At 44.9% G+C, this 15,195-nt stretch overlaps 1 protein-coding gene and 1 long non-coding RNA gene across 2 annotated transcripts in view; both read right to left on the bottom strand.

Moving 5' to 3' along the window:
- Positions 1-2,801: 2,801 nt before the first annotated feature.
- LOC127915337 (uncharacterized) lies at positions 2,802-4,403 on the bottom strand. Its single transcript, XR_008091055.1, has 4 exons — positions 4,126-4,403; positions 3,544-4,072; positions 3,439-3,491; positions 2,802-3,018 (listed from the first exon to the last, which is right to left on the bottom strand). It is a non-coding gene; the product is annotated as an uncharacterized LOC127915337 (long non-coding RNA).
- Positions 4,404-7,015: 2,612 nt separating this feature from the next.
- Positions 7,016-15,195, bottom strand: part of LOC118377696 (FAD synthase-like) — a 218,158-nt gene continuing 209,978 nt past the window's right edge. Inside the window, exons 2-10 of the mRNA XM_052495340.1 lie at positions 14,592-14,809; positions 12,501-12,878; positions 9,834-9,947; positions 9,288-9,555; positions 8,975-9,122; positions 8,732-8,830; positions 8,300-8,489; positions 7,635-7,708; positions 7,016-7,530 (exon numbers count right to left, since the gene is read on the bottom strand). Coding sequence (XP_052351300.1) covers positions 7,395-7,530; positions 7,635-7,708; positions 8,300-8,489; positions 8,732-8,830; positions 8,975-9,122; positions 9,288-9,555; positions 9,834-9,947; positions 12,501-12,878; positions 14,592-14,771 — 1,587 coding nt within the window. The 5' untranslated portion in view covers positions 14,772-14,809 and the 3' untranslated portion in view covers positions 7,016-7,394. The remainder of the gene's footprint in view (positions 7,531-7,634; positions 7,709-8,299; positions 8,490-8,731; positions 8,831-8,974; positions 9,123-9,287; positions 9,556-9,833; positions 9,948-12,500; positions 12,879-14,591; positions 14,810-15,195) is intronic.

A 15,195-nucleotide genomic window follows, 5' to 3' on the forward strand; every position in this document is an offset into this window, starting at 1 on the left:
GAACACACGTTCAGTGACATTTCAATTAGTTGTATAGATCAGTGTGTCTAATGTTGTGTTCATAACCAAGTCGGAAGGTGGTTTTTACCATGACGTAATTTCTAGAACTTCAAAAAGCTCGTGTTTGTTCAGTCTCTACAAGAACAATGGAGGACTGTTACACACAAACTGACCAATCGTTGAAGACGTTCTCAAGTACATGCACAATCAAAGACTTCTCAGCCCCATCTAGGCCGGTCACTGAGCCGTGACAATCTGAAGGACGTTGCAATTAGCAACTTCTGGATATATTTTGCTGTGTTAATGTTCAGTACAAAACATGAACCCCACAAATCCAATCTCTGAATTTTCTCATCAGTTTCAGAAAACTGGTATTGAGTCTGTAAGCCATGCTGCATTTACTTTGAGTGAACCCTGTGATGTCTGGTTTGAAATGCTTTTCAGAAACTCCTTCATGTACCCCAATACAAGCAGGGGTCTAGGTTGTATTAACTGAACTCAGAACTGTGGCAAACCTGAGAGTATGAGAATACCTTTATGTGTAGAAACCAAAGCTAGACACAAATTTAAATCACCTCACTCGGTCACACCTCACATGAGACGATTCAAAGAGCTCTCTCTCTCTCTTATTCTCTCACTTTCATCCCCTTTAAATGTGACACTTTGATACTGAACATCACATTTCCTGCATTCCTGTTGGTCGACTTTACATGCTGATCAGTTTGTGATTTGCATAGACCCAAAGGTCTCGGTCCTCCAGATGATTTCTAACCACTGAGAATCCATTCTTCCTGAGTGTTCAGCATCCCTCTCAGGGCGGGGAGCTGAATCGCTGCCTCGTCTCCTCTTACACAGAGAGCCAGCATGCAATTGGATTAGAGACGTTCCTCTATAGAACACAAACACTATCTGAAGAAGGCTTACATCTGGAGACGTTAAGGCAATAGCTCTCTACCAAATCAAAGTCTGTCAGATGTTTTCACACCTTTTCCACATAAACAGTGATCTAAAGTCAAGCTGTGTCTGTTTTTCATGGCATCTGTTGTGTAAATAAATTCAGCAATATGCATTATGGGAAATCTGCAGGCTGCATCCCAGACCAATGGGAAAGATTGGCACCATCTAGCTCCTGTTTATGAGACAGTAAACTCTGAAAGTTGAACATTAAAGACTAGAGGGAATAAGGGTCAGCAGGGGAGAGGGAGTGATGAAGGAAAGGGAGGGATATGAGGATGGAGGAGAGAGAGGGTATGGGGTAGATCTTGGGGAAGAGGTGGACACCTGCTTCTCTGAAATAATTACATACTGAACACGTGCCACACACACTACATTTGTAATTGACAAGCATCTTAACCAATATAAAGTAATCACTCCAAATATACCTACATCATATTCCAGACAATCTAACACCATTACCTTTATAATTGTAATATCTCATCTTATTGTCGCTCTTATTAATAATAATCTAATCACACCATAACACCCAGACCAGTGAAGTTGGGGGACACGGGAGTGAGACAGAGCAGAGAAGGTAATTGATGCTGTAACATTGTGTGAGGCCTGGGGAGGCCTCGTAAGCGACCCGCTTGATTAGATTGGCCTGTATCGATCCCTGCTGCCGGAGCATCGAGTAATCTCCTGGCGGGGAGAGGGGAATCCATACGCCGGGATTCAGTCACGCTTGAAAACAGAAAGGGTCATTTATTGTAATCAAAAAGCTAAATGAAAAACGTGAGAACAACGCTCCTGTGAGGTTGGACACTGAAACTGCATATTAGACCTACTGTAAAATGAATGCTGTCCCATCCTGAATCAACTGTTCTGTGTGAGAGAGACATAGTTAAAACCTTTCTTCTGTATGTTTTGCTTAAATTGCACAGATATTTCCATATAATTAGGAATTAGAATAACAGAATGGACATAAAAGGTCTTATGACACCATAAAAGGTCAGCCATTTTGGTCAGGGAGTTGGTCAACCATGTCCAGCCAGTGTGATGTGAAGGTAGTGTAAAACAATGAATTTGAAGTTTATCTGCACGTTATGTTTAGTAGCTAGCTAGACAGCCAGCCATTTTAAGTGGAATGATTCAAATATTTGTTCTAATTAACTTCCAATAATATTCCAAAAAAAGTTTAAAACTTTTCAGCAGCTGTGGCATCACCTAGGTGGGTGCTACATGTTGGGCAGTGGAGGAGCAGATGTGACATCACCTAGGTGGGTGCTACATGTTGGGCAGTGGAGGAGCAGATGTGACATCACCTAGGTGGGTGCTACATGTTGGGCAGTGGAGGAGCAGATGTGACATCACCTAGGTGGGTGCTACATGTTGGGCAGTGGAGGAGCAGATGTGACATCACCTAGGTGGGTGCTACATGTTGGGCAGTGGAGGAGCAGATGTGACATCACCTAGGTGGGTGCTACATGTTGGGCAGTGGAGGAGCAGATGTGACATCACCTAGGTGGGTGCTACATGTTGGGCAGTGGAGGAGCAGATGTGACATCACCTAGGTGGGTGCTACATGTTGGGCAGTGGAGGAGCAGATGTGACATCACCTAGGTGGGTGCTACATGTTGGGCAGTGGAGGAGCAGATGTGGCATCACCTAGGTGGGTGCTACATGTTGGGCAGTGGAGGAGCAGTAGCTATGGAGGAACTGACCGTAGGAGAAGCAGATGTGGTGTACTGATGAAGAACTCTGGGCCTGTTTGTCAGACTGTCTGTTTCTCTCTGGCTCTGCCATCGATGCCCCCTCCCCTGAAGCCACACTGCCTTTCCAATCCAAACTGCCTCATCTCCCAGCCTTTCACCTGAAGAAACACTGCCTTTCAATCCAAACTGCCTCATCTCCCAGCCTTTCACCTGAAGAAACACTGCCTTTCAATCCAAACTGCCTCATCTCCCAGCCTTTCTCCTGAAGAAACACTGCCTTTCAATCCAAACTGCCTCATCTCCCAGCCTTTCACCTGAAGAAACACTGCCTTTCCAATCCAAACTGCCTCATCTCCCAGCCTTTCTCCTGAAGCAACACTGCCTTTCAATCCAAACTGCCTCATCTCCCAGCCTTTCTCCTGAAGCAACACTGCCTTTCAATCCAAACTGCCTCATCTCCCAGTCTTTCTCCTGAAGCCACACTGCCTTTCCAATCCAAACTGCCTCATCTCCCAGCCTTTCTCCTGAAGCCACACTGCCTTTCAATCCAAACTGCCTCATCTCCCAGCCTTTCTCCTGAAGCAACCCTGCCTTTCCAATCCAAACTGCCTCATCTCCCAGCCTTTCACCTGAAGAAACACTGCCTTTCAATCCAAACTGCCTCATCTCCCAGCCTTTCTCCTGAAGCAACACTGCCTTTCCAATCCAAACTGCCTCATCTCCCAGCCTTTCTCCTGAAGAAACACGGCCTTTCCAATCCAAACTGCCTCATCTCCCAGCCTTTCACCTGAAGAAACACTGCCTTTCCAATCCAAACTGCCTCATCTCCCAGCCTTTCACCTGAAGAAACACTGCCTTTCAATCCAAACTGCCTCATCTCCCAGCCTTTCACCTGAAGAAACACTGCCTTTCCAATCCAAACTGCCTCATCTCCCAGCCTTTCACCTGAAGCAACACTGCCTTTCAATCCAAACTGCCTCATCTCCCAGCCTTTCTCCTGAAGCAACACTGCCTTTCCAATCCAAACTGCCTCATCTCCCAGCCTTTCTCCTGAAGAAACACTGCCTCTCCAATCCAAACTGCCTCATCTCCCAGCCTTTCTCCTGAAGAAACACTGCCTTTCCAATCCAAACTGCCTCATCTCCCAGCCTTTCTCCTGAAGAAACACTGCCTTTCCAATCCAAACTGCCTCATCTCCCAGCCTTTCTCCTGAAGAAACACTGCCTTTCCAATCCAAACTGCCTCATCTCCCAGCCTTTCTCCTGAAGAAACACTGCCTTTCCAATCCAAACTGCCTCATCTCCCAGCCTTTCTCCTGAAGCCACACTGCCTTTCCAATCCAAACTGCCTCATCTCCCAGCCTTTCTCCTGAAGCCACACTGCCTTTCCAATCCAAACTGCCTCATCTCCCAGCCTTTCTCCTGAAGCCACACTGCCTTTCCAATCCAAACTGCCTCATCTCCCAGCCTTTCACCTGAAGCCACACTGCCTTTCCAATCCAAACTGCCTCATCTCCCAGCCTTTCTCCTGAAGCCACACTGCCTTTCCAATCCAAACTGCCTCATCTCCCAGTCTTTCTCCTGAAGCCACACTGCCTTTCCAATCCAAACTGCCTCATCTCCCAGCCTTTCTCCTGAAGCAACACTGCCTTTCAATCCAAACTGCCTCATCTCCCAGCCTTTCTCCTGAAGCCACACTGCCTTTCCAATCCAAACTGCCTCATCTCCCAGTCTTTCTCCTGAAGCCACACTGCCTTTCCAATCCAAACTGCCTCATCTCCCAGCCTTTCACCTGAAGCAACACTGCCGTCTTTCAATCCAAACTGCCTCATCTCCCAGCCTTTCACCTGAAGCCACACTGCCTTTCAATCCAAACTGCCTCATCTCCCAGCCTTTCTCCTGAAGCCACACTGCCTTTCAATCCAAACTACCTCATCTCCCAGCCTTTCTCCTGAAGCCACACTGCCTTTCCAATCCAAACTGCCTCATCTCCCAGTCTTTCTCCTGAAGCCACACTGCCTTTCCAATCCAAACTGCCTCATCTCCCAGCCTTTCTCCTGAAGCCACACTGCCTTTCAATCCAAACTGCCTCATCTCCCAGCCTTTCTCCTGAAGCCACACTGCCTTTCCAATCCAAACTGCCTCATCTCCCAGCCTTTCTCCTGAAGCCACACTGCCTTTCCAATCCAAACTGCCTCATCTCCCAGCCTTTCTCCTGAAGCCACACTGCCTTTCCAATCCAAACTGCCTCATCTCCCAGCCTTTCACCTGAAGCAACACTGCCGCCTTTCAATCCAAACTGCCTCATCTCCCAGCCTTTCACCTGAAGCAACACTGCCACCTTTCAATCCAAACTGCCTTAAATTCCAGCCTTTCGTCCGAAGCCAAAGGAATCTCCATCTCTACCATCTACATTTGTTATTTGCTTATTTAGCTTTTTATGCACTTTGACATTATTTTCTGTCAAGAAAAGCGCTATAAAAGTTGCATCAATTATTATTATTAACATTCCATACAAACAATGCAATCAATCCACTGGCTGAAATCCATTGATGCTCGGACATAGAAGAGTTGTAAATGTAACAAGTATGAATAATGCATCATATTATAACACACAGCTTTCCAAGAAAACAAACATTGAAACATTTGTCTGTTTGCATACATTCTGGAAGATATACAGAAAATGTGTATAAAACCTACATAAATTGTAGGCCTAATTATACAGTAATTATATAACAATATTCTGGAACTTTATGACATAGACCCTCTTGTAATTTAATAGGATCTCTATGGGTATGTCTTTGTCATGGTATCATAGATGCATGCCTGTTTGAATGTAGATTAGACTACTTTGCAGTAGCTGTAGTTCTTTTTAGATTGCACCATATACTATACATTAAGGCCCATATGGATGAAATCACATCAAGCGATAGCAGACACCTGCATAGCTAATGTTTTGGCATGTTGGAGGTGGAGCTGGGTTGGACCAGTTAAAACAGTGAACAGCTGCTCTTGCGATCATCGTCACGAAGCCACACCCCCGCCCCACTCACGTTAGAAGTTCAGAACCAGAAAGTGTAGGCTATATAGAAATAGTCATGCTCAAATTGAAAAATCATGAAATGAAATTTTCTATCATCCTAATTAAGGTGTACATTAACCTACATCTCACACTCCAGTGTTCCAACAAATCTGCATGGGATTTCTGTTAATGCAGCTCTGTGCAGCCAATGACAATGTCAACTTTAGGTGTAATGCCAGGAGCTGCTTGTGGATTTACATTTTAGTCATTTAGCTGATGCTCTTATCCAGAGCAATTTACAGGAGCAATTAAGGTTAAAGCGCTTTACTCAAGGGCAGACAGATTTTTCTGAACCAACAACCTTTCAGTGACTATTCCAATGCTTTAACTGCTAGGCTACCTGCCACCCTAATGCAGTTCCACCGCCGACACGGCCAAAACAAGCGTTATGCAGATGTCGGCTAAAAAGAATCTGGTAAAATAAACCCTCCCCTAATCCGGACGACGCTGGGCCAAACCCTCCCCTAATCCGGACGACGCTGGGCCAAACCCTCCCCTAATCCGGACGACGCTGGGCCAAACCCTCCCCTAATCCGGACGACGCTGGGCCAAACCCTCCCCTAATCCGGACGATGCTGGGCCAAACCCTCCCCTAATCCGGACGATGCTGGGCCAATTTTACGCCGCCTCATTCGTCTCCCAGCACTTCCCATGTGCCTCCACTGCAGTATACAAATATGCTATAATATACACTGCCAAAACATTAAGAACACCTGCTCTTTCCATGACATGGACTGACCAGGTGAAAGATATGATCCTGTATTGATGTCACATGTTAAATCCACTTCAATCAGTTTAGATGAAGGGGAGGAGACAGGTTAAAGAAGGATTTTTAAGCCTTGAGACAGATTGTGTATGTGTGCATTCAAAGGGTGAATGGACAAGAGTAAATATTGCCTTTGAACAGGGTATGGTAGTGCCAGGCGCCCTGGTTTGAGTGTTAAGAACTGCAACATTGCTGGGTTTTTCACACAACAGTTTCCTGTTTATCAAAAATGGTCCACCACACAAAGGACATCCAGCCAACTGGACACAACTGTGGGAAGCATTGAAGTCAATATGGCCAGCATCCCTGTGGAATGCTTGACACCTTGTAGAGTCCATGCCCCAACGAATTGAGGCAGTTCTGAGGGAAAAGGGGGGTGCAACTCAATATTAGGAAGGTGTTTGTCGTGTAAAATCGTGAACAGAGGAATATTGTTCAAATGTACAACAGAATAATTACTCTCCCTCCCCCTCTGTCATCAGCACCTTCAATCTTTTGCCAATAATTAATCAATAAGTAAACTTGTGACAGATTGATATTTTATTACAAACCATGTAAATCCATATCTTTAGATTCTAAGCCACTCAGACATACACTCAGGCACATGTTTTCCATTCAGAAACATACACTTTTCCTTCAAAATTCACTCATTCTGCGATCAGTCTCTGGTTCTTTGTCTGTTCCACTTTCCTCCATCTGTTCCCTCTCCACGTCCTTCCTCCCCTCCTCTCTTCAGAAGTTGCCTGTATGTTCAGTTTTGTCTAATGGTTAAGGTTGGGATTTGAGGAGGATATGCTGATCCTAGGTCTGTCCCTACAAGCATCTCTTACATGGAGCCCCAAACAGGAAGGGCGGATAAAAGATCAGGACATGACGTTACAAACAAGGAAGTGACATCATTCACGTGAGTCGCGCTCCATTTCCTCATTCTCCAAGTGGTGGGCAGGTCTATAGCGGCTCACGCCCCTCCCATCCACCACTTGGAGGGCGGGGTTTCGGCAGGTGTTGTCCATGCTGCCCAATGAGGTGTACCTGTCAGGGGACGGACAGAGGACTCAGTCAGAGACTAGGACGGGGGAGTAGACAGTGAGAGGAAACAGAGAACATGCTTGATTGAGGTATGTATGTCTTCTTACCCTTTATCATATAGAATACAGTAGGGCACATATAGAGTCCTCAGAAATGACCAGATGTCATGATACGTCCAGTCCTGATGGAGACAGACAGAGAGAGAGGGAGGGAGGGAGGGGGAGAGAGAGAGAGAGAGACAGACAGAGAGAGACAGGGAGGGAGGGGGAGAGAGAGAGGGAGGGAGAGGGAGAGAGAGAGAAACCAAGATAGAAGGGGAGAGAGAAACCAAGATAGAAGGGAGAGAGACACAGAGAGCGAGAGAGAGACACAGAAACCAAGATAGAAGGGGAGAGAGAGACAGAGAGAGAAACCAAGATAGAAGGGGGAGAGAGAGAGAGGGGAGGGAGAGAAACCAAGATAGAAGGGGGAGAGAGAAACCAAGATAGAAGGGAGAGAGAGACACAGAGAGCGAGAGAGAGACACAGAAACCAAGATAGAAGGGGAGAGAGAGACAGAGAGAGAAACCAAGATAGAAGGAGAGAGAGAGAGAGAGAGAGAGAGAGAGAGAGAGAGAGAGAGAGAGAGAGAGAGAGAGAGAGAGAGAGAGAGAGAGAGAGAGAGAGAGAGAGAGAGAAGAGAGATAATGAGAAAGAGAGGGAGGAAGAGAGAGCATTGGAAGTATATCTCACACACACCCTCAGAAAGGGAACATTGTAACATCATGTCTCACCAGCAGGGGGTTGACCCTCATGTAGTCCGGCCATCCAGGGTCAGTGAGACACATGGGTGTGAGTGTGTGTGAGTAGGGGTCACTCCTCCTGGTGCCCATACATACAGCTCTCAGCTCCGGCCTCCTCTCCTGTACCTCACTCAATGCCTGCCGAATACTGCCCTCCACTGAGAAAATCTCCAGGTCATATCTATGGGAGACAGGATGGAGCTCTGCTAAATAGTAAGCCAAAGTCTCTGTATAATAATACTGTAATACATTTTATTATCAGAGTTTTGCTCAAACTCAAAGATGCAATGCAGATGAAGCTACAACCATACACAGACCTGTTGGGGACAGAACAAAAGTACATAGCTAACAGAGGTGCAGCATATAGGGATTGAGGAAACGACCTAGCGATGCTTACGCTAACTACAGAGACTGATAGCTTACCTCTTTATTGTGTCCTGGAGGAATCTCTCCATCTCTGGGAAGGGAGAGACAATGCGAATGTACAGAGCCTTTACCTTGTCCTTACCCTCCGGATACCGCCTGTGAGGGAGGGGGAGAGAGAGAGAATAAATACGAGGTAGATTTTCCCAGTAAACAATCGATTCAGACAGGAGAACACAATATGGGTTAAAAGTCACATATCGTCTCAGAAAACTGTCTATTTCCCTCTCTCTCTCTTCTCACCGTTTCAGTGCAGCGTAATATAGATGTAGTAGAGCAGTGCAGTCTTTTCCTCCATTGAAGCCCACACAGATCTCCCCTGCCGAATACTGATCCAGAGCAGTCTCTATGGTCTTCAGAGCGTTTGCCACTTTATCACCCAGTGGTGTGCCTATGGGAGATGGAGTTCATACAGACAGTTGGAATCATGGGAAATGTAGTCACTGATTCTTTATGGGTACTCCAGCTGTCCGTCCCTCCACCACCCTTCCCTCCTTTGCTCTCTCACACACACACACACACACACACACACACACACACACACACACACACACACCGCTGTTGGCCAGTGTGTAGACCTCCTCAGTAGCGATGGACACAGGGTCCGTGACCAGGGGAACCACACTGCCTTTGGGCATCTCCTCCAGCAGCTGAGCCCGGGCCTTCTCCGCCTCCTCAGAGCTGTCTGAATCCAGCACCAGCCTGACCCGGTGGTAGTTACTGAGCCAGTCAGGGTAGGAGCCCAGAGCCACCCTCTTCCCCCAGCCCGCCTGCAGGCGGGTCAGCACCGGGGCGATCAACGCCTCGTCTGCATCCACAAACACCTACAACACAACAAGGGGAATACATAACATTATAGTAGGCATCCATTGCAGCAGTGGTCCTGTGCAGGCTTTGCTCCAGCCCAGCACAAACACAGCTGATTCAGCTCATCAAGGTCTTGATGATTAGTCCATAACTTGAGTCAGATGTGTTAAATCTGAGATGGAACACAAGTCTGCACACCCTGTGGGTCTCCAGGACCAGGAGTGAAGCGACGTTTGTCTGTTGAAAACGTCCTGTCGACTGTATTGTAGTGGAGTCAGACGGTTGGTCACCTCACCTCTCGTGTGTGGAAGGTGGTCCCTGAGCCAGCGAACAGGTGCTCCAGACCGTTGAAGGCTCTCTCCAACAGAGACGGGATCCCAGGGAAGATGTAGACGTTATGCACACTCACCTGGGAATGTCAGAGACGGAGTCAGAACCACGACCACATGACATCAAGCATCTCCAGACTCTTAAAGCCGGTGGCTCCAACGCACTCATATCTCCTATCATTCAAATATATTTTACCTGGTTACAGACACTGACCATCAGGTAGAACGTTCATGTTTTCTACATGATATCATGTTACACCACAGCGTTGAAGTATACTCATTTCTGATTGGCTAGAAGGGCATTCTAGAATGGACATTAAAACCAGATAACTGGACAGTTGGAAAAGATATCGGGGCGCCTTGCAATCAGTGTGCAATATGCGCCTACACATGCAGACCGTACTTGTTACAGGAAGCTAAACCAACAACTACACAAACTGAAATTGGATCAACTGTAAACGCAGGTCCAACGAGAAAGAAAAAAAACTTTGCTAGCTGGCATTGATTTGTTTTTGCAGAGACATGTTTTGGAGCATCTGATGACCTAACGTGGTGAGTGATGAACATGAATCTCTCTGGACAATACCAATGTTCCCTCTAAACTGTGCGTGTGCACAGGCGCGAGACAGTAGAAATATCAGTCTGCACAGAAAAGCACAAAATTGAATTTCAATTAACTTTCTAGAATTTTTCCCACTTAGTTAACACTATGAATGTTTCCCTTCACTGTGGGAATTGTGATTGAATCAACACAATATTAGCCACTTTCAATGCAACATACTTAGTATCCAAAACTAATAACTATGCAAGAGATTTTTTGTTAGGCAGAACGCATCGGAGTAGGATTCTGTTGAATTGACATGCACTACTCAGTCCTTACTCTACACAGACCTGTGGCATAACCAATCAGAGCAGCAGTAGCCTATATGCAAATAGACCATTGCCATATATGGATCTGTACAAAAGCTGAAGAACATACGCACATCCAGGTACTATTCGCAGGTGAATTTATGGAAAACGCTGCACTGCTCCCAAACAGTTTCACTAAGTGATGTCACTGAGTACTGCCCCTATATTTAGGACCTTCCACCCCCACATGGGATATGGAAGCCCGATGAAGACTTAAGGGAACGTTGTTCTAAATAAAATCACCTGGGAGTCTGAGCAGCAGTGTGCGGCGTTATCCTTTTTCTTTTCCATATATGGATCTGTGCCATTCACTTTGAACTGGACTGTTTACAGCATAAGCAGTTGTGAGTAGATTAGCTTGTTTTGAGATCAAAAGTGTGAGCTGCATGTAGCCATTTGTGCACATTTGTTCATATCCTCCGCTAGTTGAGTTATTAGTCCAGTTATAGATCATTTGTAGTCAGCAATGGGGGAGTGGTTGCTTCCTACCTGAGCACAAATGTGTACATGTCTAGCCATCTTTGAGAAGCAATTCAGGTAAAGAGCTTGTTTTGTCTTAAAAGGGGCAGTGTTTTGTTTTGAGACCGGCTTGAATAAGATATGTAGCCAATAGGCAGAGGGTGGCATCGTTTGTTTAATTCTCTGTAATAATGGTATGGGAATAATAATGCATTTTATTTTGTAAAGTGGTTTCTTGCATTAAACAAAGGGTATATAACAAAGTATTGAGATAAACTTTTGTTATTGACCAAATACTTATTTTCCACCATAATTTGCAAATAAATTCATTAAAAATCCTACAATGTGATTTTCTGGATTTTTTTTCTCATTTTGTCTGTCATAGTTGAAGTGTATCTATGATGAAAATTACAGGCCTCATCTTTTTACGTGGGAGAACTTGCACAATTGGTGGCTGACTAAATACTTTTTTGCCCCACTGTAGCTAGCTTCTAGCCTAGTGTTTGATATGCAATGCGATCTCCTCGTAATGAACAGTGTCGGGTGTCCTGACGAGAAGGCAAACTTTTCTAGCTATACCAGGCAAAGTCGGGCATTATCAGCTCATTGTTATCGATTTATTCAAATGAAAGTCACTAGAAAACATCTACTTTGCTGTTATTCTGGGTGAAAAGTTTGTGACGGTGTTAGCCATAGCTAGCTGACTAAGCTGGATAAGAACGTTGGCAGTGAGCATGGCAACGGGACAACTGGGTCACGTCCATAAATATCGAACTAATCATAACGAACCACTGGGTTGAGTCTGTAGCAACCAAAATAGGAGTATGAATTTGCTTATATAAGTGAAAATATCAACAAAAACATTTTATTTCTACCGGTAAATGTGTGCTTAGTATTGTTTTCATTGACAAATGTGGTATAAGCGGGATAAACAGCTTAAACAAAATAAACTTTGCTGTTATTCGGCTGCAGAGGTCGGGACTGTGTTGCTGTAGCTAGTTGGCTCCGCCTCATCCCGCTCTGTCGTCCATTGTTTCCAAGGTAATGTACAGAACGTGGGCGTTTATCCCTTACATGTTAAAGGAATCACATGATGCATTTTGCATCATCATGATGATGTGGCAAGTGACGTTTTACTTCTTGAAAGTCCAATATCTTGACTTGACTGCTAACATTCAAAGAATTTAGGGACTGTATCAACAGTGAACTAATGAGGAAAAAAATACCCAAATATATTTTTTGTTTAACAGTAGTCAGCCACTGACCAGTGGGTAGCGTAGTGGCTGTCCAGTCTGAGGATCAGTGCCGTAGTTGAGCTTGGCCGAGCGGGGGACCATGGCTAGCTTCATGGCTGCATTCTCCCTATCCACCACCCCAAAGAACTCCTCCACCAAACGGGCCAGCTCCGGGTGGGCATGCAGTTCCTCCTCGAACGCCATGGCAACACCCTCGAAGGTGACGTCGTCGTGGGTGGGGCCTATTCCCCCAGAGGTGAGCAGGTGTGTGTACTGTGGGGCCAGGAGGGCCACCTCCTTAGAGATGACCTCCTGCTGGTCAGGGATTACTGTGACACGCTGGACACACACTCCCAGCTTCCTCAGCGCTCGCGACAGGAAGGCACTGTTAGTGTCCACCGTGTGACCCTGAGAGAGAGTGGGGGGGGTAGAGGGAGGGAGAGAGAGAGACTCTTTAGATTAGCTAACTCCTAAGAGATAGGGACTTGGGGAGGAGTTTCTTTTCAGAGATCAGGCATATTCCACTCAGTACCAAGTAGAGGTCGACCGATCGTGATTTTTCACCGCCGGTACCGATTATTGGAGGACCCCAAAAAAAAGCCGGTACCGATTAAAATCGGACGATTTTTATTTATTTATTTGTAATAATGACAATTACAACAATATTGAATGAACACATTTTTAACTTAATATAATACATCAATAAAAATCAAATAATAATAATGAAACATGTTCAATTTGTTTTAAATAATGCAAAAACAAAGTGTTGGAGAAGTAAAAGTGCAATATGTGCCATGTAAGAAAGCTAACGTTTGAGGTCCTTGCTCAGAACATGAGAACATATGAAAGTTGGTGGTTCCTTTTAACATGAGACTTCAATATTCCAAGGTAAGAGGTTATCGGTTGTAGTTAATATAGTATTTATAGGACTATTTCTCTCTATACCATTTGTATATATATATCTTTGACTATTGGATGTTCTTATAGGCACTATAGTATTGCCAGTGTAACAGTCAGACTGCCATCGCTCAGTCAGACTGCTCTATCAAATCATAGACTTAATTATAACATAACACGCAGAAATACGAGCCTTTGGTCATTAATATGGTCGAATCCGGAAACTATAATTTAGAAAACAAAACGTTTATTATTTCAGTGAAATACGGAACCTTTCTGTATTTTTATCTAACGGGTGGCATTCCTAAGTCTAAATATTCTTGTTACATTGCACAACCTTCAATGGTATGTCATAATTACGTAAAATTCTGGCATGCGTGCAATGAACGCAAGAGAAGTGACACAATTTCACCTGGTTAATTTGGATTTATTTTACCTTTATTTAACTAGGCAAGTCAGTTAATAACAAATTCTTATTTACAATGACGGCCTAGGAACAGTGGGTTAACTGCCTGTTCAGGGGCAGAAGGACAGATTTGTACCTTGTCAGCTCGGGGGTTTGAACTTGCAACCTTCCGGTTTCTAGTCCAACGCTCTAACCACTAGGCTTCCCTGCCGCCCCAATAATATTGCCTGCTAACCTGGATTTCTTTTAGCTAAATATGTAGGTGTAAAAATATATACTTCTGTGTATTGATTTTAAGAAAGGCATTGCTGTTTATGGTTAGGTACAGTCGTCCAACGATTGTGCTTTTTTCGCAAATGCACATTTGTTAAATCATCGATTATATGCAACGCAGGACACGCTAGATAAACTAGTAATATGATCAACCATGTGTAGTTATAACTAGTGATTATGATTGATTGATTGTTTTTTATAAGTTTAATGCTAGCTAGCAATTTACCTTGGATTATACTGCATTCGCTTAACAGGCAAGTCTCCTTGTGGAGTGCAACGAGAGGCAGGTTGCAAGATTGGATTCCCCGAGCTGACAAGGTGAAAATCTGTCTTTCTGCCCCTGAAATAAGAATGTGTTCTTAACTGACTTGCCTAGTTAAATAAAGGTATTTTAAAAATTATTATAATAAAATAAAAATATGCAAAATTGACACCCAAAAATACCGATTTCCGATAGTAATGAAAACTTTAAATCGGCCCCAATTAATCGGCCACTCTGATTAATCGGTCGACCTCTAGTAGCAAGCCCCCATCTCCAGTATCACCTTGAGTATCTCGTCCCCGATGATGAGGATGGCTGCTGTGACAGCACCCCCATTCTGTTGACAGGAGGTACCGCAGCTCTGGTGATTCTGGGCCATGGTTACAGTGGTGACCTGGACCTGGGCGGCCACTCTCCTCACACGCACCGCTGCTCTACTCAGCCTGGACACAGCCTGCAGCATCCAGACCTGAGACAGAAAGAGTGGGGGAAGAGAAACAACTAGAGAGGGAGGGAGAGAGACATGGAGGGTGAGTTATGGAGTAGTAGAGGGAGAAAGAAGGGGAGAATGCTGTACATACTTGTTCCAATAAGATCAAAATGTAGTCATTGGACACCAATAAGGAGAACAGCTGTTTGTCATCTTATTTGCATAAAACGGGAGGGTAGATTAGAGGAGTGTTACACAGGATTTCACCATAAATTATTGTCCAGTTAGCAACCTATTCTATTTGAAATCCAAGCATTAACTTGAAGTTATGGTGGCTGAAATGTATGTTGCTGTCTAAGTTCAAGCTAAACGTCTGCTGTAGTTATAAGCCACCTGCCTATCGAGAGTAAAGGGTGATTTCACCACGGTCACTCAGCGAGGAAAAAGCCAGCCCCAT

The sequence above is a fragment of the Oncorhynchus keta genome, chromosome 34 (assembly GCF_023373465.1).
Source record: "Oncorhynchus keta strain PuntledgeMale-10-30-2019 chromosome 34, Oket_V2, whole genome shotgun sequence".
Taxonomy (NCBI): Eukaryota; Metazoa; Chordata; class Actinopteri; order Salmoniformes; family Salmonidae; genus Oncorhynchus; species Oncorhynchus keta.